Source organism: Vulpes lagopus, chromosome 8 (genome assembly GCF_018345385.1).
Source record: "Vulpes lagopus strain Blue_001 chromosome 8, ASM1834538v1, whole genome shotgun sequence".
In the NCBI taxonomy this organism is placed as follows: Eukaryota; Metazoa; Chordata; class Mammalia; order Carnivora; family Canidae; genus Vulpes; species Vulpes lagopus.
This window is the reverse complement of record NC_054831.1, coordinates 34,225,552-34,250,107: the sequence shown is the minus strand read 5'-3', so window position 1 is coordinate 34,250,107 and position 24,556 is coordinate 34,225,552. Positions and strand designations below refer to the sequence as shown.

The window sequence follows — 24,556 nt, the reverse complement described above, 5'->3', positions numbered from 1 at the left end:
AGTATCTTATCATTCAGTTTATATGAAAGCCCAAAAATTATTATCTGGCAAAGTATAGTGCCTGAGGGTGTGTGTGTGTATTTTCTGAGAGCAGAATGGTAAGGTTGGGAAGAGACTGACTAAAAAAAAGGAAAAAGGAACCTTCTTAATAGATAGATAGATAGATTCTATAGATATATTCTATACTTGGATTGTGGTGATGGTTATATATAATATCATTAAGCTACAATATTTTAAGTAGATTTGACAGCATAGAAATTATAGCTCAGTAAGAGTTTGATGTAAAAATCAATAGAAAAAAATAAAAAATAAAAATCAATAGATTTTTAGTTGTTTCAGTGAGTAGGTGTCAATTTCAGAGAGTATCAATTCTTTTCAGCTATTTTAGACCTTATTTATGAATATTACACCATAGTAAATTCTCCCACACAGCCACTACCTTTATTTTTCTTTATCTCAACATAATTACAATTTTTAAAAATGTAATGAATAGTTTACACTATTTATAACCATCAAGTATTGTTCAATGCTACAAAATAGTGTTTTATAATAGTGTATTGGTTTTCCACCTGTTAATAGCCTTTCACTTTCATTAGCCTAGTTCTCCATGTATTAAGAATTTTCTTCCCCAAAAGTTGTATGTCTGCCCCGTTTATCAATGATACTCTCTGTAAAGTCAAACACATCATTTCTTGTACTTTCCTGGAGATTACCCTGTCTTCCAACCTCCTGCTCCGACCTGAACCTGTTGACTTCTAAGACAACTTCCAAACAGTTATACTAGTACTTTCCTTCCCTGCTCTCCTGTATCAGTTCCATGTCTTTCTCATTGGCTTACTCTCTATAGTTTTGCTGGAGTTCATCATCTAGCTACCTCCCACCTGAGCTTCTTGGGAGGCTCTTTGCCGCTCTTCTACAGATGTTTAGATTACAACTTTCTTTCCTTTTTTATGTCAACATCTCAGACATCTTTCTTTCAAAATATTCATTGAAATAGCTATATTGTTTTCTTTCCCTTTCTTCTCAAGGGTTAATAATTTTTTAAATGTAAGGACGCCTGGATGGCTCAGCAGTTGAGCATCGGCCTTTGGCCCAGGGCGTGATCCTGGAGTCTCAGGATCAAGTCCTGCGTCAGGCTCCCTGCATGGAGCCTGCTTCTCTCTCTGCCTATGTCTCTGCTTCTCTCTCTGTGTCTCTCGTGAATAAATAAAATCTTTAAAAAAATTTTTTTTAATATTTTTACTTTCACCAAGGTTTTGGGAGAGGGAGGAGAGAAACCTATGTGTTTAATTCATCATTGTAAAACTGAATCCCGGCATTGCATTTTAGACAACTGATGTATCCTTGATTTTAACAAAGGAGAGAAAATTAGTACATTTGTCGATTTGGTGAAGATGAGTGGATTCACTTCCATGGGTTTTAGTTTTATCAGTAAAATATATGAGGCTAGGTCCCCAGTTGAGAGTGATGATGGAGGAGGGCCTGTAGGTAGAAGGCTTTGGAGAGAAAATGTTAGTTATCCATCTGAATAGGAAATTACAGCAATCAGAGAAACATGTTCTGGGCTTATTTGTGACCCCCAAATACATTGGAGTCCTAACCCCCAGTACCTCAGAATGCTCTATTTGGAGATAAGGTCTTTAAAGAGGTGACTAATGAGGCTATGAAGGTGGGCCCTAATCTAATATGGCTAGTATCCTTATATGAAGGGGAAATTTAGACACACAGATGCCAGACACATGTAAGCGCAGCAGGACAAACATGAACAGTGAAGCAGCCATTTGCAAGCAAAGAGGGCTGAAACAGATCCTTCCTATTGCTCTTGAGTAAACCAATTTGCCAACAGACATCCATCTTCCAAGCACTATGAAAAAATAAATGTTCAAGTCACTGTGAATTTTGTTATGGCAGCTCTAGCAAACTAATACACACGGTCAGGTTGCTGGACAGTGTTGAGTTCCAATATTGGGTTTATGGTCATTTAAGTAGAGTTTTATTATTTACTTATTTATTTATTTATTTAAAAGATTTTATTTATTCATTCATGAGAGACACAGAGGGAGAAAGAGAGAGAAAGAGAGAGAGAGAGGCAGAGACACAGGCAGAGGGAGAAGCAGGCTCCAGGCAGGGAGCCTGATGTGGGAATCTATCCTGGGACTCCAGGATCACACCCCAGGCCAAAGACAGGCGCTTAACCGCTGAGCCACCCAGGGATCCCCTAAGCAGAGTTTTAAACAGAAATTAATAATCGCAATTACGTGATTTTCTCCAGCAATATTCAGCAGTTAAGTGGGTCTCAAAAAAAAGGCAAATGGTAGAGTTCATCCAGGGAATACACTGGAGAAGCACAGACACTGAAGATGAATGGATTATCATAGCTAAATCATAAAGTACCCTCCACCTTGGGACACAAGGCAGTAAATTATGGGCTATACAAATTGTCACAAGCTTCTGTTAACTTCCTTAACCTCTTTCCACTTCCACCATCCAAATTTCAATACTTAACTGGATTATCTTAATAGGCACCATTCCTATTTAATAGGCACTATTCCTCGTCATTTCTTCTATCAAGCCACTCTCCACAATGCTTTCCATTATTTACCTAATTAAACGTTTCTGATGTCTCCCTATTACTTACAGAATAAAAGCCAGACTTCTTAAAGTGTCATACAAGAACTTTCATGTTCTGGTCCCTGCTTAAACCTTTAGTCTTATGGTCTATCACTTCTCTTCCCCACTCACAAATACCCTATTATTGCAACTAAACTACTGGCAATTCCATGACTAATCATTAGACTGTTACTTTTGTCTTTACTTCCTGCCAAACTAAGAATTTGTTCAAAGACCACCTCTTCTGAAGTTTTTCCTGACTGTTCAGGCAAGGTTGACAAATGAAACTTTCCCTGGACTCTTACTACACTTTATACTTGTATCCATTAAGTCAATCATCAAGCCGTATACTTATGCTATGTGATTTATCCAGTGAGACAGTAAATTCAAGCTTAATGATGAATAGCACCAGGATGAGTCATGATAGACAGTCTATAAATTTTTGCAGAGTGAACAACTGGATGACACACACTGTATTAGAAAGGAGTGACTGGGCAGCCCCGGTGGCCCAGAGGTTTAGTGCCGCCTTCGGCCCAGGGTGTGATCTTGGAGACCTGGGATCAAGTCCTGCGTCAGGCTTCCTGCACGAAGCCTGCTTCTCCCTCTCTGCCTGTGACTCTCTCTCTCTCTGTCATGAATAAATAAATAAAATCTTAAAAAAAAAAAAAAAAGTGTTCATAATGTACAGGTTGGCACAGATAGATCTTCTTACAATGTAATTCTAATTAGCTGGGTAGCAATGGACTCTGTTGTTGATTTAAAAAAAAGATTGTGATGGCTACAGTGTTAACAGTTGTAGAGCTTCAACAAGAAAAGTCAACTGTTTCAACATCACTGCTTTGGCCAAGAAGTGATTAAAACAAAGCTATAATCTTTTATTTATAGCAGCTAGTGTACTATATGAAAATGAATATGCTGTTTGTTAGCTGTGTGAACACGTTGCTGAAATTTCTGAGCTTTAGTGTCTAACCTGCATAGTGGGGATAGCTATTTCACAAGATTGTTTAAAAACTTAAATGATTTAACTACACACAAAAATACCTGTCTTATGAACTGCCTTCTGTGTCTTCAGACTGAAGATTTTAACAGCTTTCCCCTTCTTTCCAAGGTTCAAGTTAACCACTACTTTTTCAAACTCCAAGGTCAAAGGAAGTTTTTGAGTTACATGGAGATCAAAGCAACATAGTTACGGTTTTAAGCAGGTCTGTCTCCTTTCAGTGTCAGCTGTCAACATTTCCAGATATGAAAATAAGTCAGGGACAGTAAATTGCTCACATGAACCAGAGGCATTTCTGTAAGCTATAAGAAGCACTCAACAAGTATTTTTACACCAAGAACATGACATGTTAATAACAGAGTTCAGCTTGGCATTTAACTATCATGTGGCAAGGTACTTTTTAGGTGCAATGAATCAAAAAAAATTAATGTGTGCACCACAGTCTACACATTCTAATGGGAGATATTTAAATGTGAATCATGGATCATTCATTAATGAAGAGAAGAGTCAGTGTTGGCAAATAAGACTGGCACTCTCATCCATTGATCTTGCTGTTTTACAATCTTTCTGGAAAGCCACTGGCAATATGCAGCAAGATCTTTTAAGTGTTAGTATTTAGCTCTAAATTCTACTTATCCATATAGACTCAATATATGTTCAAAAAGCATATACACATAAAAAGACTAAAAGAAAAAATGTATAAAAGACAATTATTTTATCTCTGGGTAATGGGATTGAATTATTTTTCTTCTATGTGTTTTGAAAATGTTCTGCTTAATGTATACATAGTAGTTACGACTTCTAGATTATACAGAAATTGAAATCCAAGACATACTCATTATTGGGTATGATTTTTGACAAGTTTCTTAAGTATTTCCTCACATGTAAAATAGCCCCAGGTGACAGGATTACTATTTTTGGTAATAGCTGTAAAGTGCCTGACTGAAAAAGGTAATGTGAAAAAACAAACATCTTCGGGGTAGACTATAAGGTTCATTAATTACATTCCAGAAAGGTATTTTTAAAACCTTTTTTTTTTATTTTTAAAGATTTGTTTGACGTGGCAGGAGGGGCAGAGGGAGAGAGAATCTTAAGCAGACCCTCTCTGACCCCAGTAGGGAGCCCTAGGCCAGGCTGGATCTCAGGGGAAACCAAGTCAGCAGGGCTTAACCGACTGGGCCACCCAGGTACCCGAAAAGAGGTTTTCAAAAATACAACTTCATGTAGCAGTTCTGATGAATATCTTTTACTTCACGTAAATGTCTACTTTTAGTAGCAATCCCAAAAGAAAATCCTATTTTTAGGAGTATGTTTACTGAAAAAGCTCAGTTTTTCCCACTTTTGTCTAGGCAATTGTTTTTTGACAAAAGGTAAGCCTCCACCAAGTACCTCACACTTAAGCACAGTTTGTAGTTTTTTTTTTTTTTAAACTTTCATCCAAAATACACTTTGTATCTTCTGTGGCCTAAGAAATACCTGTATCTTCCTATTAGGGTAATGGAAAGGAAACACTACGCCAGAGGCTGGGTTATACAGAGTTTGGAGCCCCATACACCCCACACGCAGACCACACACTCATGTCTGCTGTTCACTAAGCCTGCTCCAAAAGCTCTCAAGTGAGCGCTCTTCAGAGGTTCCAGAATCGGGTCAGGAGGTGGGTGGCCGCCCTGTGAATCCGTGGCTCCGGATCAGACCCACTTCTTGGTGACGTTGAGATGGTCGAGCTGGTCCGCCACGAACCTGTGCGGGGGGAACTTGGCCATTTTGGCCGCCTTGATGGCCTCGAAGGCCGCCGCCCTGCGCTCCGCCGCGTGGCCGTACTCCTGCTCCGCCGACAGGTAGGGCGTGCTCAGCCAGTACTGGTTCTCTGCCTCGATCTCCAGCCGGCGGATCATGTTCTGCTTCGCTTGGAAGGACACGGCCCGCGGCCGCCGGTGCTTCCCGATCCACTGCCTGCCGGGGATGCGATTGCGGAGGAGCAGAGCCGTCAGGAACATGGCACCTGCGGAAAGGGCAGAGCCGCACACGGAATGGCCACGCGCTCGGCCACCCGCGAGAACGCACACCGCACCCCAAAAGAAGCGGGGAGCCCAAATAGGATCTACGGGGAAATAAGGGGGAACTCCCGAAACAACGAAATGTGCCAATCAACTCACCGACCGCATTCCCCAACACACGGCACAGCCTCCACAAGCCAGCGGGCACGACCCCGGAAGTGCGCCCGCCCCCCCCGGAAGCTCCGTGCCCATAAGCGCGAGACTTCAGCTCTCGCGAGAGAGGAGTGTAGGACTCCGCCCAGCCAGGGACGCTCTCTGCGCGGGGATTCAAACGGAGGCGGGCGCGAGCCGAGCGGCGGGTTGTATTCGCTTCAGGTGTGCTGACGAGCCGTCCTCAGCCATGGACGTGATCCGAAGCTTCCACGCGAAACTGCGGTCTCTGGCCATCACACTAGACAGGGAGACGGCTCGGCTGCAGCGAGCGCTGGACGGGGAGGAGAGCGGTGAGTGGGGCGGGCGGGCGGGCGGGCGGGCAGGGTCGGGGGTCCGCAGCCGGGAGAGCGGCGGGGCGGCTCGGCCTTGCGGTGAAGGTGTGCACAGTGCGGGGACTGCCTCGAAAGACTACGGAATGGGTGGTACGCCTGTTAAAATGCCGGGTGTCTGTCGTTAGCAGAGTCCCGAGGTGACCGTTGCCGCTTTGTCATCATTTATTCTTACGCCCCCTCAAGTACGTTGTGGCTGTTTTGAGTTCTGTGTCCCAGCTGGTTTGCTTTCCTCAAATAATGAAACACGCTGTTACTGTGCCGCGAGGAGGAACAGCATAGGCTAACAGTGTAAATTGGCGGATTGAGCTCGTAATGCATACAATGATTTATGCCTACGCGTATTGCTTTCATGTCAGTCACAGTATCATGGGTATTTATCGATAAAAATATAGTATAATTAAAATGAAACAAAACGCAGTTATTTAACAGGGCTCTTTACATCCATCGTGACTGTCTCACCCAAATGATCCACAGTTGCAGGTGATGCCTGTATGCCCCAGCAAACCGTATTGCCGACACAAACACTAGTACTCAATACTGCTGCGTTCTTTCTTTCTTTCTTTTTTTTTTTTTTAAGTGATCTTTACACCCAAGGTGGGGCTCGAACTCACGACCCCGAGATCGAGAGCGGCATGCTTTTGCAACTGAGCCAGCCAAGCACCCCTGAATACTGCTCTTTAAAAAAATAAGTGTAACAGGATTCTCAACCATTAATCTTTGTGTTAGGAATTTCTTAAGAAATTGTTTCAAGAGTAGTTCAGATTTTGAGATTATTTTATAAATGTCATAATTGTAATCTGCCTTAAAATACTGTGCCCTGTAGGCAGAGACTCCTTTTACTTTAGTAAAATTATGAATAGTGTTCCAGCCATTTAAAAATGTTTATTCTTTTTACTGTAATATGTGAAACAATATGTAAAACAACAATGAGATGTGGAAAAGTAGAAAGAGGGAGATAAATATTTGCTATAACTCAATGATTCAAGGATACCACTATTAATATTTTATTATTTTTTGTTTTCTCTCTCTCTCTCTCTCTCTTTTTTTTTTTTTTTTTTTTTGGTGAGTTCCATTTCTAATGTGGGGCTTGAACTCATGACTGTGAGCTCAAGAGTCACATACTCAAGGGACTGAGCCAGCGAGGTCCCTCTTTGGATTCTTGGTATATAGTTGAATTGCTTTCCACAAAGCTTGCACTAATTTACCTTCTTACCATATTAATTGTGTACACAAATTTTGCATTTTCTTCTGGTTTTATAAGAAAAAGTTGGAATAATTTTTCTATTTGTGGCTAATATGTGTCACAGAAAATATGGGATTGTGATAGAGAAAATGACCACCAAACAATTTCACCCTTTTATGATCACAGTGATGAATCATTAAATGGACTTTTTAAACTTCTTTACTGAGCTAAAATTCACGTACTGTAAAATTCAGCATTTAAAGAATACAATTAGGGGCACCTGGGTGGCTCAGTGGGTTGAGTTGGTTTCAGCTCAGGTCATGATCTTGGGGTCATGGGATGGAGCCCCACATTGAGCACCAAGCTCAATAGGAAGTCTGCTGGTGATTTTCTTTCTCCCTCTCCCTTTGCCCCTTCTTCCCCTGTGCTCTTTCTCTCTAAAATAAATATATCATCGCTTAAAAAAAAAGATATAATTCAATGATTTTTGATATATTCACAGTCATGCAACCATTATAGTAAGTTTAGACTTTCATCACCCTCAGAAGAGACCCTCGTGACTGTTTATATCCACTCCCCATAATCCCATCTCCACCTACCACACTAGCCTTATGCAACCACTAATTTGTTTTCTGTCTGTATAAATTTGCATAGTCTGTATATTTCATACAAAAGGAACCATATAGGGGTGCCTGGGTGGCTCAGTCTGTTAAACGCCTGCCTTCAGTTCAGGTCACTATTTTCTCTGTCTTAGGATCAAGCTCCGTGTTGGGTTCCCTCCTCAGCAAGGAGTCTGGTTCTCTCTCCTTCTGCCCCTCCTCCCTGTTTGTTCTCTCTTTCTGAAATAAATAAATAAAATCTTAAAAAAAGGAACCATACAATTTGTAGGCTTTCGGGATTGACTTATAGCATAATGTTGCAAGGTTCATTCATGTCATATGTATGTATCAGTACCTCATTCCATTTTATTGCTGAATAATATTCCATTATATGGTCATGCCACATTGTGTTTCTTCATAAGCTGATGGACATTTGGGTTGTTTCTACTTTTTAGCCATGTGACTATATGTAAAATTTGTGGGTGAATTTTTGAGTCAACTGAATGTTTTCAGTTCTTTGATATGCACTTAGAAGTAGAATTGTTGGGTCATATGATAACCCTATATTTAACTTTTTGAAGAGCTGCCAAGTTGTTTTCCATAGTGGGTGGACCATTGTACATTTTCTACCAGCAATGAATGAAGGTTGTGGTTTGTCCACATCCTTATCATTTATTATTTTCTGACTTTGATTATAATCATTCTAATGGGTGTGAAGAATCACTGTTGTGTTAACTTGCATTTCCCAAATGAAAAGTGGTCAACTTTTAACTGGTGAATGGAGATCCTCAAAGGAGGCATATTTTAGAAAGAGAAATACAATCATTTTTAAAACTTTTTACATGATAAATATTATACATATTACAACTGATTAAGAAGAAAGACGACAATACACTGTGTTGAAGGATGTCTTTTCAATAAATGGTGCCAGGTCAGTTGGACACTCATATAGAAAATAAGAATGGATCTTGATCCTTACCTCTTGCCATATAAAAACATCAATTCCAGGTGGATTGTAGCTTTAAATGCAAAAGGCAAACAATAAAAGCACCTAGAAGAAAATGAAAGTGTTGTCATTGGCAAATATTTTAAAACTAGGAACCAGAAAGTGCTCACCTTAAAAAAATTGCTAGGTAGGATTACATTTCCTCTTATTCCTTCCCTTCTTCCCTTCTTTCCTTCTTGATTTGAGTACTGATTATATAGGTATGTTTCTTTCAAAGTACATCGAGCTATATACTTATGACTTTTGTACTTTTCTGTATATATGTTGTAATTTCATAAATTTTAAAAGAAAGGCCTTAACACTTTTTTCCTGTAATTGACAAGAAATAAATTATGAATAAATATATACAGGGACTTTATAATTCTAAGAAACAATACTAAATTATATTTTCTTTTTCCTTTTCCTTATTGCACTTTTTCCTTTCTCTATTCATATTGAAGACTGTGAAGATTTTCCAATGAGAATTTTACATGACCTTCATTCAGAAGTCCAGACTCTAAAGGTATTGCTTCTACAATATTAATTTATCATCTTTGTGTCATAATTTTTATTTTATTTTATTTTATTTTTTTATAATTTTTAAAATCTAAATAGACTTAGTCAAAAGATAAATTATAATGTACTTCTTTTCCTTATAAAAGGATGATGTCAGTATTCTTCTTGATCAAACAAGTTTGGAAAGTCAAGAAAGCATTGGTTTCATAAAGGCAACAAAAGTACTGATGAAAAAAAATTCAGTGGATATCATGAAAATAAGAGAGTTTTTCCAGAAGTATGGATATAATCCACGTGACAAGAAAAATTCAGGTGTGAATAACTTGCATTTTATGGTATTTGTTTTAGTATTAAGGAAGGCAGCATGATTAAATATGACTACTCTAGGGTTGGCCATGGTTTCTGGTTCTGGCTCTGCCATTATGTGACTGTCATGTATAATCATTTATTCATCAAACACTGTGCCTGGATGCTGTTTGGTGGTGTAAAACAAAGATAGTCCTTGGTTTTCTTTCCAAAATGCTAGATGACAGAGAGTATAAGGTAAATCTACATGATATTAGGTAACTAGTTTCTAGTCACCTCTGCCAATATATAGGTGAGAGACTAATCTTAAACTTTGGTATTTCCTTTTTCTTGTTCTCAATTTTCTCTTCTGTAGAATGAGAAATTTTGGTCATTATAAACTGATAAAGGCCTTTTTAAGTTCTGTAGTTTTAATGAAGGTTAGTATAGCATGGTGATTTAGAATTTAGAGCCAAACTATCTAAATGCAAATCTCTAATTCCACCGTTAATACAGCTAGTGCTGTATTATCTTTGACCACTTACTATTTATTAACCTTATACCTCAGTGTCCCATCTGTAAAGTGGAGATGTTTAATATCGACTTCTGAGGCTGTAGAAGGATTGAATGAGATAAAAATTTGTTTGGAACAGTACCTGGCATGTTAATCACCCAGTGTTAACTACTGTTGGGCCCATACCTAAGATTTCAATATGCTTCATTGTCTTTGTTTCTGTTAAGAGAACGATCTTTGTATATAAGTAAACCATTAATTAAATTAACAAATATATATTGAGGATATGTGTAGAGGGTATAATAAACAAGACTGCATGGTACAGTGGAAAGAATTCAGTTTACTTTAGTGTGACAAGCTGTGGATTCAAGTACTGGCTCCCCCAGTTACTACATGTGTGTGACCTTGGATAATTTCTCTGAATTGCTTTTTCCTCACTTTCAAAATGGGATTGATTATACCTTACTATGAGGCAGAGATAATGGTGATGATTTTGTTAATCTCATCAACAATAGCCTTGTGATAAAATACAAGTTTAGAATAGGGTTTTGGTAGCCCTTATAACATTTCTCAGAATAACACAGTGCCAAAACAGAACTCAGTGAATTAGCAGCTCTTCCAAGGGCCAAAAGCCATGAAGCCAAAGTCTGTAACTTTTTTTTTAATGGTTCTTACTCCATATTTAACATGTCCTGGTTTATCATGCATCCAAAAATAGTACCCAATTCTAGTTCATTTCCTGTTTTCAGTCAAAACAAAGAAAACACTACCTTTAAAGAAAAAATATGCTCCTCTTCACTTCCTCCAATCTGTTGGATCTCTTAGCTGGCCCAGGAAATATACAGCCTAAATTTATCCCTTTCCTATTCCTTTGGATCCAGAAGATTTTGGCAGGGATCTATACCAATGTCTGATAGACTCCATTTTAACTATAGACCTTCCTTTAAAAGATGTGAGTGAACAGAAACAAAAACAGTCATTACCAGACTTACAAAATTACATTCTAGTTCATAACAAGAAAAGTACAAATACTTTCTTCTTAAAAAGAATGCAACAAACAAACTTTGGAGAAATTTTTTTTCCCATTTCTTTCAATATGTGCAATTATTACAATTGATGTTTCCAATTTGGCAACAAAATGGTATCTATTCAAGGTCATCTAAAACAGATCTTTGTATTAACTTCCTCTCTCCTTAAACAAATGGCAGCATTAGGAATCAAAGGATGTGGGTCCAAGTCTTGGCTCTTTATTTTATTTTTTCAAAGATTTTATTTGTTTATTCATGAGAGACACGGAGAGAAGGGGGTGGGAGCAGAGACACAGGCAGATGGAGAAGCAGGCTCCATGCAGGGAGCCTGATGTGGGACTCGATCCCGGGACTCCAAGATCATGCCCTGGGCCGAAGGCAGGCGCGCTAAATCACTGAGCCACCCAGGGATCCCAAGTCTTGGCTCTGTAAATTTTATCAGCTGAGTATTTTCCCAAATGTTGTTTGGTATCTTTATTTATAAAAATGAGGGGAAAAAATCCTGAGATATTTCATGCTTGAAACAGTTAATATGAAAATTAAATGGAATGAAACATTCAAATGCCTGTTCCATGGGGGATTCTAAACACATTGTCTTTTCTCTTCATCTCACCCTCCATTTTCTCCTCCTTTCTGGTGCCCTTTCTAATACTGGTTCATTTTTCTTTTCCACTTCATGCTACACATTTTACATTTGTCCTTCAGCATTTTCTTACACCCATTCCATTCTCCATACCTTTAATCTCACTGAAACCCTGTCGTTTATTAAGATAATCTCTGCCCAGATTCTGGCCAGATCCACTTCTTTCTGGTTATCCTCTATGACTTTCTCTTGTCTCACATGAAAAGCTAGTATTTCTCCTTCTTGGATTCTTTTTGGCATCATAGGTGCTATCTCAGACCTTTTTTTTTTTTTTTTTTTTTTTTTTTTTTTTTTATCTCAGACCTTTTAACTGCAATTTGGGTCCCACACCAAATTCATTAACCACTTATGTATGCAGGAAATGGAAAAAGATTATGGGGAAAAGCACAGTTGTTAAATTATTTAGTCTGAAATGTTCAGTGTGGTTAAGCATCTGGGATCTGGAGCCAGATATAACCTATTCCAGGTTGAGAAACTTTATGTCTTTCTGTTACTCTCCTTTTATTTTCCTCAACCAGGCTCTTGATACTGGTGTTCCAGACTTAGGATAAAAACTTATCTTGGTGTACCAGTCTTTTCATTTTAACTTATAGTCTTTTCATTTAACTTCTTTTAAATGAAAAATCTAAAATAATATTATACTTTGTGTTAAATCTAGAACACAGTTAATTCCACTCTGTAATGTCATAAAATGATAAAATGGTTCCACAATTAGGGAAGATAGGTAAATCACAGTATAACTGGAGAAGTAAGCATATTGGACTTTTATTTGCATTGATTTTTCATCTTTTAACATTTTAGTTTACTTCTTAAATATGTCATCAAAATGGAATATGGCTAGATGAGAGATACATGTCAGAAATTTCCTAAAGAGACAATTGAAACAAAACTTTAGAGACTAAGGAGGGAATCAGGACTTTTGCTGTCTTGGGACATTTCAAACAGATCTGTCTTTTATTGTTTGTATATATGTAGTACATGGGATTTTGTGGTTTGATGTTTGACCAAAATATGATGACCTCCTTGGTTTTTCCTCACAGTGGATGAACAAGAAATCATGGACTCTGAATCAGAGTCTACGAAGCATGAAAATTTTCAGATGACTGACGTGAAGGACAATCTGTCTGATCCTGCTATTCCAAGCACTTCTGGTTCTGAGAAGTCTCCACGGAGTCCGCAACTTTCTGATTTTGGACTTGAGCGGTACATGATATCCCAAGTTCCACCAAACCCTCCACAGGCAGTAAACAACCATGAGGAAGAGCCAAAAAATTTAACTCCATCTTCCAAACAGTCACTAGTTAAAGAACTAAAAACGCCAAAATGTGCTCTAAAGATGGATGATTTTGAGTGTGTAACTCCTAAATTAGAACACTTTGGTATTTCTGACTATACTGTGTGTTTAAATGAAGATTACACAATGGGACTTAAAAATATGAAGAAGAATAAAAGGTAAGCCACTTTCATAAAAGGCACATTTTATCTAACTTTCTAAATCTTTTGTATGTATTGACTTTTCCTAGAAGAGATAATGATATTTCAGACAGTAACTTTGCTTGGAATGGTTTTCAGATACTTCACATTTCAAACTTCTTGAATCACCAATTCCGTGAGCAAAGTGTGAGCTCTTGAATTTCCAGTTAGATGCTATAGGAGTAATACAGACCTGAAAACAGATGGCATTTGGCGGGGTAGAGAAGAGGTAGAATCAGTAAGAACCTCTGAATGATTTTGCATGGAGATGTGGGAACAGAACAGTTGGGAGTCCAGGATTAAATCAAAGACTTCTATTTTTTTGCTGATCTCAGGCAAAACATGAAGACAGGAATACCTGCAGCTTGGGTTAAAGGTGGATGTGTTTCCAGGTTGATTTAGAGGACCCAGTAGAGGTGCTTGAGCGTGGGTATTTTAATATGAATCGGAAGCTCTGTGATCAGTTTTGTCCTGAACTAAAGAAATTGGGAGTGAATAGCGTGGAAGTAGTACTTAAAGAGCTACAACGAAAGGGAAAATACCCTGTATTAAAGCAGCCAAGCAATAGCTAAAAATAAATCCATATCTTTCAGAACTGTAATTATTAAAGAAGGAAAATAAACATTCAACTTAGTCAAGTAAAAACCCCACAGTTGTAGGGCAAAGAGAAGGGAATAAACACCAAAGATAAAATAAAATGTATTAGAAAATATTTTTAGAAGCTTAGAGTTGATAAATCTAAGAACTGGTTCTTACTTAAACATAAATGCAAATAACAAAATTAGGAACTAAGGGCTATATTTTTTCTTTTTTAAGTTATTAGAAATACTACAGAGTATGTATGGGAAAATTTGCAAAGTTCAGATAAGTGAAAATTTTTTGAAAATAATACACAGCTATCAAAATGAACTTGAAGTCGGAAACCTGTATAGACCAAAGTCAGAGAAGAAAATGGAAAAAGCTATCAGAGAACTAAGTCCAAAAAGCTCTGAGCACAGATGGTTTTCTGGATGAATCCTTTCATAATTTCATAGAACATATATATTTCATATATAAAGTTATTTTTATGAGGAAGAGATATACATTCTATTGTGGGTCCCAGCACCTTCAGATTCATGAAACCTGTTTTAACATTTCCTCACTAGTAAAATATGTATATAACCATTCCCATTCTGCTTACCACACAAAGTCAGTGTGGTATAATGGATAACGAAGTTATAAATTGCCTTAAGAATGAGATGCTATGAAAATAATTCCCTTTAAAAAGAACTGTCATTATCAGAGGTCTAAAAACTACTGCTATAGGCCAAATCCAGCCTGCTGCCTATTTTTGGTAAATAAAGTTTTATTGGAGTATAGACTTAAAAAAAGTTCTTCTGAAAGTGGAATAAGAAAAATGCTGCAGTTTAGTTTATGAGATTGACATACCCTTGATACAAATACTGACAAAGCACGCAAAAGGAAGCTATAGCCAATCTAATTTATGAACATGTATGTACAATCCCAATTAAAAAAACAGATTGAATTAACAGAATATTAAAAATACAGTGGGCAACTTTCAAGTTAAGCTTATCCTCAGAATGCTAAGATAGTTTAATACTTAGCAACTCATAAAATACATTATTTTAATGATATAATAACAGGGTAATCTCAATAGATACCAATAAGGAATTTGATAAAATTTGACACTCATCCCTCATTTAAAAAGCTTGATCAAACTCTAAATTGAATACTTCATTAACATGATAAACTGGATATTATCACTTAATAATGAGCTATCTGTTATCACTTCATGTAATTATTGATACTCTGGCCAGTAAGTATGTCTAGGCCATGTTTTGTATGTGGGCAACTCAAGAAACTCACATCTAGATCTTCAAGAAAGAGGCTGATAGAAGATATGTTTTATATAATTGTAAGATAACCATATAAAATAATATGCTTTCCTATATTTTATTAATAATTTCTACACAAAGTAGAAAAAATCCATTCATGTTTGAAACAAAAAAGTAAAATACCAACATCAGTCATAGATAAAGGTCTTATATGATAAAAACCATAGAACATTTCTGAATTTCATGAAGGGGAAGTTAGGGAATATTATGTTTTTCTTCATCTGAATTTATTGGATATTGCTAATAAGATGTTTAATCACAGCAAATTAATTTATAGATGTCATACATTTACAATAAAACCTTGCTAGGATTTTTTTTTAAGGTGGAGAAAGGGATATTTGATAAAATGATTCTAAAATTTATTTGGAAGAATAAAAATAGTAGCTTGAAAAAGTAATGAAAAATAGTAATATGGGAATTTGACCTTCTTATATTGAAAATATATAAAGCTATAATAAAAAAAACTAATAGAATAGACTTAAACTGGAGCCCAGGGACACCTGGGTGGCTCCCTGGGTGGCTCCCTGGTTGGGTGCCTGCCTTCGGCATAGGGCGTGATCCTGGGGTCCTGGAATCGAGTACCGCATTGGGCTCCCTGCCTGGAGCTTGCTTCTTCCTCTGCCTGTATCTCTGCTTCTGTCTCTCTCTCTCTCTCTCTCTCTCTCTGTGTCTCTCATGAATAAATAAAATCTTTAATTTTAAACTGGAGCCCAGAAACCAACTCTAATTTATATAATTTATATATAAGAAGGTGTTTTTGAACTAAGAATGTTCAGTAAATTATGCTAGGACAATCGGTTAATTGAACCAACTTATAGTATTTGATGACACTCGTCTTTATAACTATTTCAGATATCTGGGTAATTGGCTAGAATATTTTTAGTAACTAGATGATAGGATCAGTCTTTTTAGTCTAAAAAATGGCAAGTTCTCTCTTTTTTTTTTTTTTTTTTTTTTTTTTAAGATTTTATTTCACAGAGAGCGAGCACAAGTAGGAGCAGCAGGCAGAGAGGAGGGAGAAGCAGGCTCCTCACTGAGCAGGGAGCCCCATGTGGGGCCCAATCCCAGGACCCTGGGATCATGAACCAAGCCTAAGGCAGATGTTTAACTGATTGAGCTACCCATTTGCCCCCCAAAATGACAAGTTCTTAACTTATATCTGTAAACTGGTTGCAAAATTCCACTTGATGGTTTTGAAGCCATGAGCTATAATTCCTGTATTTGAACTAATGAGTTAAATTTATGGTATACCCTTAAGTCAGAATGTCTTAACCCACTTCTGAGCCACACCTGTCAATACAAAGTGGTTCATAACCTTTTTTGAGTCATGGGTATATGTTAATTTTTTAAAAAAGAATAGTTCCATGGGACTTCTGTTTCATAAAACAGAACTGAACATTTGTCCAGACTTGATAATATACAATATGTAGTAAAATTGAACTTTTTCACAGAGATTCAATATTAACTTTTATTTTTTAATCTTAAAATTTCTTTATGAATCACACCAGTGAAGAGGTGATAGGACCAGAACCAGTGACCAGTAATAATTTCTTTGCCACTCCTGGCATCATAATCCAGGATTTGAAAAAAAGTGGTAAGTGTAACAATTACATTAACTTCTCAGCTATCCTCCTTCTAGATTATCTTTTTACAAAAATTATTCTGTCATCTTAGACATTCTTATAGCCCCTCTGCATCTTCTCAGTTCATAACATTGAGTTTATAAAGTACTATCCCGGGGATTCCTGGGTGGCTCAGCGGTTTAGTGCCTGCCTTCAGCCCAGGGCGTGATCCTGGAGTCCCGGGATCGAGTCCTACATCAGGCTCCCTGCATGGAGCCAGCTTCTCTCTCTGCCTGTGTCTCTGCCTCTCTCTCTGCATTGCTCATGAATAAATAAAATCTTTTTTTTTTTTTAAAGTGAGTTTCTGTTGTATTGTGGCTTGACCCTCTTCTTCCCCTGCAAAAGTTACCATTATTACAGTCTATACCTATGAAAATTTAGTCACTTGTTTGCCATTTTCTTTATTTACCATTGCTTTTTAGATCTCACTCATTCCTTCTGGGTATAGTTTTGTTCTTGTTAAAGCACATCCTTCAGCACTTCTTTCAGAGATGGTATTTCTAGTCTGTGAGTAGTCGTCTCTGCTTTTGTGTTTGAAGACATGTTTTTTTCTTTCTCTTTCATTCATTTTTGAGCAATAATTTAGCTGGATATAGACAATAGGTTGACAGCTGACTTCAGTATTTTATAAAGAAATTATGTCATTGTCATCTGGTATCCATTGCTGATGAACAGAGTGCTGTGGATCTGATTTGCTTTCCTTTGTAGATCTTTGGTCTTTTCTTCCTGTAGTCAGTAAGATTTTTGTCATTATCTTTGATATTCTGCATTTCTCTAATTTTAAACTATTTTTATTTTATTTTATTTATTTATTTTTATTTTTATTTATTTTTATTTTTATTTTTTTAAGATTTGAGAGCGAGAGAACACGAGTGTGGCTGAGCAGGGATGGCCGCCCCGTGCCCCGTGTCCCCCTCCCCTCAGCTCCCGGGACTCACTCCCAGGACTCTGGGATCATGACCTGAGTGAAAGCAGACACTCAACCCACTGAGCCACCCAGGCATCCCTGTTTATTGTTTTTATTTATTATGTTTAAAATTCGGTATGATTTTCAAACTAAGGACCCATGTCATCAATTTTGGAAAATACTCTGAGATTATCTCTTGAATAAAATTACCTCTTCTGTAATTCCTCAATTTTTTTTCTCCTGGAATTCCTTTAAGATATATTTTAGAATGTTGTTCTTCAGTCTTCTGGGTTTGTTAACTTCTCCTTCCTTTTCTCTATGCTACTTTGTGCTTGAGTTAGAACCTTCTTTCACTTTGCTATTTTTCTCTTACACTGAGTCTAAATTATTAATCTATTGAATTTTTACTTCAATGACTACATTTTCTGTTTATACATCTTTCTTTCATTTTTTTTTTTTTAATTTTATTTATTTATGATAGTCACAGAGAGAGAGAGAGAGGCAGAGACACAGGCAGAGGGAGAAGCAGGCTCCATGCACCGGGAGCCCGATGTGGGATTCGATCCCGGGTCTCCAGGATCGCGCCCTGGGCCAAAGGCAGGCGCCAAACCGCTGCGCCACCCAGGGATCCCTACATCTTTCTTTCAAATGTGACTGCTCCTTTTTTTTTTCCCTTCCATAATATTGTTCTCTTGGCTCATGATTTCTGTGCTTTCCTTTATCTCTTTGAATATTTGAAACATTTCTATCTGGAGACTGTTTAAGATGTTGATACTTTTGTTTATTGCTCTGATTCTCTTTCTCGGAGGTGCGTTTCCTTACGGGCTTTTAATTTTTAACTGTGAACCTCTCTTCAGATGATGCTGTTTTCTGTGGAAGTTCTGTAAGCCCTGGGTTGTCCTGTGTAGCTGTTCCATGCTCACCTCAACCAAGGCCTCACTGTTGGCCAGTTGCACCCAGGTTTTTAGGTGAACTGCTTGACTCGGGGTTCCTGTACATGTAGGGTGAACTCAGAACCCACAACTCTGGGCTGTGTGGAGTTGATATTCTGATTTTCAATTTTTTTTTCTGAAGACTTTACCATTAGCCTAGCTGACTTCTCTTAGCCTCACTGACTTCATCCTGTTCCCCTGGAGCCGGCACCAGGGGGCAGTTGTTTTCCAGTTGCTGCTTCACAGACCTCACGCTCTTCCGGGCTCTCGGCTTGATACACTGTGCTTCATTTCACTGCCTCCTTGGTTAAAGCCTGTGCTCATGCCTTCTCTCTGTGCTTGTTTTAGAATCCCAGGGGCTTGGGTATATACATGGACATTTCAGATTAAGTAGATGTTGGCATCTTAGTGTATTTGCTTCCCATCATTCTCTTCATTTATACAAAAAGCTAAATCCCTACTCAATTATAACCTCCTTCCCTTCTTCCCCTAAAGTGATGATTATTCTAAAGAACTGTATTGTTTGAAAATTTCATTTAAGTTGCAACATCAAAATTATATTTTGTCACTCGCTTTTTTCATTCAATCCGTGTGAATCCAGTTCATCCATTTTAATTGTTAAGTGTTGTATGAATCATTTTGTATTTATTTATTTGCTTATTAAGGAGTAATTGTTTTTTACTGTTATAGGCAGTGCTCTAATGAAACTGTTCCTTGTACACAAGTGTTACATCTAGGAGTAGAGTTTCTAGATCAGAGGGGATGCACATCTTCCCGTTTTCTAGAAAATGCTAACTTGCTACCTTAGAGCAGCTGTTCTGATTCTTACTCATTTTCCGGCACTTGATGATTTGTAGACTTCATAAAATTTTGCCAGTCTGATCATTTTTTTTAACGTTTACTTTTTTTTAAAGGTTTATTCATTTGTTTTAGAGTGTGTGAGGAGGGGGAGGAGTCGAGGGAGAGAATCTTCAAGCAGACTCCCCTCCAAGCACAGAGCCTAATGCAGAGCTCGATCTCACAACCCTTAGATTATGATCTGAACTGAAACCAAGAGTCAGACACTTAACCAACTGAACCACTCAGGCGCCCCTCTTTGATTTTTTTTTTTTTTTTTTAAGATTACTTTCATGACACTGTGTTAGAGGTCTCAAATGTCTGATTCTGTTTCTGGGATCTCTTTCTAAAAGTTCTGATGGTCAGTTATGACTTTAGAATAAATCCTGATGTCTTAGAAGGCAGGTGATTTCTTGCCCTCTTCCTCCTTCTTTTCCTTCTTCAGAAATTTTATTTTCTCCATAAAGATCATACAGATTTTAATATGTAGGTGTCTTCTTTGTTGTTGATGTAAAAAAAGAATTGTGTTTTTTTTTTTCTTTTAAGATTTTAAAAATTTGAGAGAGTGAGAGCAAGTGTACAAGCGTGGGTGGGTGGGGTGGCAGCAGAGGCAGAGGGAGAAGCAGACTCCACATTGAGCGGAAGCCTGATGTAAGGCTCGATCCTAGAACTCTGGGATCATGACCTGAGCTGAAAGCAGACACTTAGCTGACTGAGCCACCCAGGCACTCCCCAAAATATTTTTTCTCAAATTATATTTTTGTTTGTTGCTCATTCGCTAAACTATTCATTTTTATATATTGTTATACCCTGCAGCCTTGCTAAACTTTTATTAGTACTGATGATAATCAGATAAGCAAATATGAAGTTCTGTTTCTTCCTGTCTAGTCAGGCACACTCTATAGCTGTTTCTTGTTATCAAAAATAAAGTGCACAAATTATATTGACTTAAGATTATAACCTAAAAGTTGAAATGTTTATTTCAACTTTATTTTCAAATGTATATTTCCATGCCATGCCATTGTTTGTATCTCTTAGATGCCGACTCTACAAATTCTCCCTTGGCACCTACATTCTGCACTCCTGGTTTGAAAATTCCTTCTACAAAGAACAGTACAACTTTGGTACGTTTCCATAACATTGAAAGTTCTAATCTTTTCCTGATGACTCATATACACTACTATTTCTAGATTCAAACAGTCTGTTTTAAAAACTTAGACTATTGTATGTCAACTGTACTTTAGTTAAAAAAAAGACTTAGATTAGTGGAGGCTTTAAGAGTATTTTTACAAAAAAAAAAGTATTATGTATTTCTGGAGGGGAATTTAGCAGCATACAGCAAAAGCTTTAAAACTTTTCATACCCTTTAACCATATCTCAATTTATTCTAAGGCACATTGGCACAAAGAATTATAACAAGGAAGCTATAGAGGAAGGAACAACATTATTTATAGGAACAAAGAATTGGAAAAATCTGAATGTCAAGTGGTAGCAAAGAAGCTAAATACACTGAAGTATATGTTTTAAAGAACAGATGATAGAAAGTGACATGCATGCTTATGGATATACAAATACACACAATATACTTTATTGCAGGGAAAAAAAATAAAAGAATGGATAGAAAAACACCAGATGTGATTATCTCCCGGTGATAGATTTATGGGTAATTTTTATGCTTTTTCCAAATATTTCTCAATGAACAAATTTATTGTAATTGTACCTCATCACCCTCAACCCCTTTTTTAAAAAAGATTTTATTTATTTGACAAAGAGAGGGAAAAAGCACAAGCAGGGGGAGTAGGAGGCGGAAAGAGAGGGAGAAACAGGCTGTCCATCGAGCAGAGAACCTAATGTGGGACTTGAACCCTGGACCCCGGGATCATGACCTGAACTGAAGGCAGACACTTAACCTACCCAGGCACACTCTCATCCTTTTTTTAAAGTCCCTATGAACACTTAAGACAACCAATGCAGCAGACTGGGCTGTACAAAAAATGTGAGTAGGGGATCCCTGGGTGGCTCAGTGGTTTAGGGCCTGCCTTTGGTCCAGGGCATGGTCCTGGGATCTGGTATCTAGTCCCGCATCAGGCTCCCGGCATAAAGCCTGCTTCTCCCTCTGCCTGTGTCTCTGCCTCTCTTTATCATGAATAAATAAATAAAATCTTTTTTTAAAAAATGTGAGTAGTATATGAGGAGCTAATTTGTTTTTAAAATTTTGATGAATTTAAAATTAACCCTCTGTGGTTATTGCTATTAAATTGGACAGTGTAGCTATAGACCCACAAAATTCAAATCAGTTGAAGTATCTCTCAGGTTATTGCCTGCTAGTACTTGCCTCTTACAAGTAATCCACCCCTTGTATTCCAGTGTGGAAGGCACCAGTCCACTGGACTGATGTGACTTGTTCTTTATTAACTCTGACCCTGGAGAGGTGAGATTTACTAGATTGGTCAGTTTAGCAGGTATTGCATGCTAAGCTTATTTCAGATGGGCTTTCTCCCTTTTGAGTAAGGGCATGTGGTTAACACTTTTGCTCACCTGTGTTATTACTCTCACCTGGCCCAGCTTAGTGTTGCCTGAAACTGGGTGGGTGAATCTATCTAAATCTGATTCAGGGACGGCTGGGTGGCTCAGTGGTTGGGCATCTACCTTTGGCTCAGGTTGTGATTCTGCAGTCCTGGAATCGAGTCCCACATTGGGCTCCCCACATGGAGCCTGCTTCTCTTTCTGCCTATGTCTCTGCCTCTCTCTCTGTGTCTCTCACGAATAAATAAATAAAATCTTATAAAATAAAGGTTATAAATCTGATTCAGTCAGGGCCATTTAGTTTTCATATCAAGCTGTAGTTCAGCCGTTATTAGTAATGAAGCATGGTATTTTGTGCTATATATGCCATTCTTTGTTTTCTCAGTTTTCTTTAATAATCAGTCAAGGAAGAACAGGTCATTTTTGTGCTTACTTCTGTGTCGCTTTTGTGCAACAGAACTAAAACTAATAATTTTGTTTATTGTATTTTATATCATAAATTAATGTGGTTTTTTTTTTGTTCAATAGGGATCCATAAATTATCCATTATCAAAAACAAATAGTTCATCAAATGATTTGGAAGTGAAAGACTGTACATCATTAGTTTTAAATTCAGACAAGTGTTTTGAGAGTTTTGCGGATCCCTCTTCTCCTGTAATTTCTTCTTATGAGAATCTGCTGAGAACACCTACACCTCCAGAAGTAACTACTATTCCAGAAGATATTCTCCAGGTTGTTTTTCCTGGCTATTTCTTTCTCTGATACATTCTTTTCAAAATTTGATATTTATATTAAGGAGCTAAAGCTATGTATAAACTCTCTTATTTCTCATCGGGTGAATGTGCTGGTTTGTGTACTGAGAAAATTTAAATTCTGTGCTGTTATGTTCTTCTGAGCTCAGCACAGGCTCATGACTTCATCATACTTTTATGCACTCATGGTGCATCTTTAACTTCATGTTCTAAAATGTATTCTTAGAATATTTTGTTATAATTTTTCAAGTGTGATTGCCATGTTGTTGACTGTGGTTTCCATTGAAGATATGGCTAGCAAAATCAGAAATGTCATTTAACCTACAGTTCTCCAGATAGGGTATCACGAATGACTTACATCAGTGTTTCTTGAACCTGAGACATTTTGGACCTGGGTTTTAGAAGCATTGATTTAAATGTTAGCATATCTGATTTCTTAGTACATCATTTACCTCTAGTCTGCTACTGATCAACTGCCAGCTCTACTAAATAACCACTAGTCGTCCCGCCCTTAATAGAAGCTAGAGAGCTCGGCAGTATGACTTAAGCAAGTGGAATTGTTAAGAACTATTCTAGCAACTGACCTAGCCTGTGGAGCGCTGTGGGAAGGATGAAACTACTTGGAAGAATACCTAAATGCCATTAAAATGGACTCACCCTGTGATAATCAAGAAAGTATTTGTTACCCTCTTTTTCTCTTTGTTTTGCTGGGCACTTTAAGAAGTGGAGTAAGCATCTTCTGTCTTAATAGGAGTTATCAGGTGTTTCCACTTTGCGGTGGTTGATCCTTCTCTTTATTTCTATGCCAGAGGGGGGATGCCTTGTATTTAATGTATCACCTATGTATCAAAAACATAGCTGATATTTCAGACTCTTCTTTTTATAATCTTTAATAGCTGGTCTTTCTTTTGAGCATGTATTTTGCCTCTTTCCTATATATATTTTACCTAACAACATTGTAAAGGCCTAATTTGCTCTCAGGGACACATTACTGCTTACTCCTGTTAATCTTAGAGTACATTTTAGAAGGCTTTAGAAATCAAGTCTCCACATCCAAATTCAATTTCTAATAACTCCCATCTTTTCTGTGCTGCTGAAAAATTGTTTCAAATAACCCATATCTTTAAATTTGCATGGCTTTTCTTGAATGGTTTTTAAGACCTTCCAAATTTGTTGTTTTGTTCCAATGACTTGATTAAAAGGAATATGTTTTATTTCAGATTTTATCAAAATACAACTCAAACCTAACAACTCCTGTAGCAGTGAAAGCTGTGCCATCCAGCAAAGGGTTCCTCACTAAATATGAGGGACCAAACATCCGAGGTGTTGGCAACAAAGAAAACTGGTGAAGGTATGTTACCATTCTAAAGAAATTACCTATGTTATTTGAGGAGAACACTTAAAAATTAACATTCAGATGGTAGTAAAAAAATTTAAAAAAAATTTTTTTTTGGAAGTGAAAATTTCAATTGACATTTGCCAGCTAGGTTAACCGCCTGTTTCTCTTTTGATGTAGAGCTTGTTATTCTTGGAGTTCAGATTCCTACACGAGCAAGCTGGAAGACATCGTTGGGAACCCAAACCCAATTATTCTATAAGTTTTTTTTTGTTTGTTTGTTTGTTTTTTCATCATCACTATACAGAGATATATATATATATATATATATATATATTTTTTTTTTTTTTTTTTTTTTTTTTTTCGACGGTCAC

General features: G+C 37.4%; 2 protein-coding genes across 2 annotated transcripts; one reads left to right on the top strand and one right to left on the bottom strand.

Annotated features, from left to right (window-relative positions):
• Positions 1 to 4,623: 4,623 nt before the first annotated feature.
• Positions 4,624 to 5,860, bottom strand: MRPL57 (mitochondrial ribosomal protein L57). Its single transcript, XM_041768156.1, has 2 exons — positions 5,764 to 5,860; positions 4,624 to 5,609 (listed from the first exon to the last, which is right to left on the bottom strand). Exon 2 carries the CDS (start codon positions 5,602 to 5,604, stop codon positions 5,296 to 5,298), a length of 309 nt encoding a protein of 102 aa, XP_041624090.1. The 5' UTR covers positions 5,605 to 5,609; positions 5,764 to 5,860; the 3' UTR covers positions 4,624 to 5,295.
• A 14-nt stretch (positions 5,861 to 5,874) lies between these two features.
• On the top strand, positions 5,875 to 24,489 carry SKA3 (spindle and kinetochore associated complex subunit 3). Its single transcript, XM_041768155.1, has 9 exons — positions 5,875 to 6,107; positions 9,378 to 9,439; positions 9,579 to 9,744; positions 12,943 to 13,354; positions 16,779 to 16,864; positions 20,607 to 20,692; positions 22,623 to 22,826; positions 24,067 to 24,197; positions 24,363 to 24,489. The coding sequence occupies exons 1-8, from the start codon at positions 6,005 to 6,007 to the stop codon at positions 24,193 to 24,195; spliced, it is 1,248 nt and encodes a 415-aa protein (XP_041624089.1). The 5' UTR covers positions 5,875 to 6,004; the 3' UTR covers positions 24,196 to 24,197; positions 24,363 to 24,489.
• Positions 24,490 to 24,556: the final 67 nt, after the last annotated feature.

Excerpts from the sequence above, each read along its gene's own strand:
- SKA3 (XM_041768155.1), top strand. The coding sequence starts at position 6,005 with ATGGACGTGATCCGAAGCTTCCACGCGAAACTGCGGTCTCTGGCCATC. Across the intron at positions 20,693-22,622 it reads CAAAGAACAGTACAACTTTG|GGATCCATAAATTATCCATT; the intron begins GTACGTTTCCAT and ends TTTGTTCAATAG. Across the intron at positions 22,827-24,066 it reads TTCCAGAAGATATTCTCCAG|ATTTTATCAAAATACAACTC; the intron begins GTTGTTTTTCCT and ends GTTTTATTTCAG.
- MRPL57 (XM_041768156.1), bottom strand. The coding sequence starts at position 5,604 with ATGTTCCTGACGGCTCTGCTCCTCCGCAATCGCATCCCCGGCAGGCAG.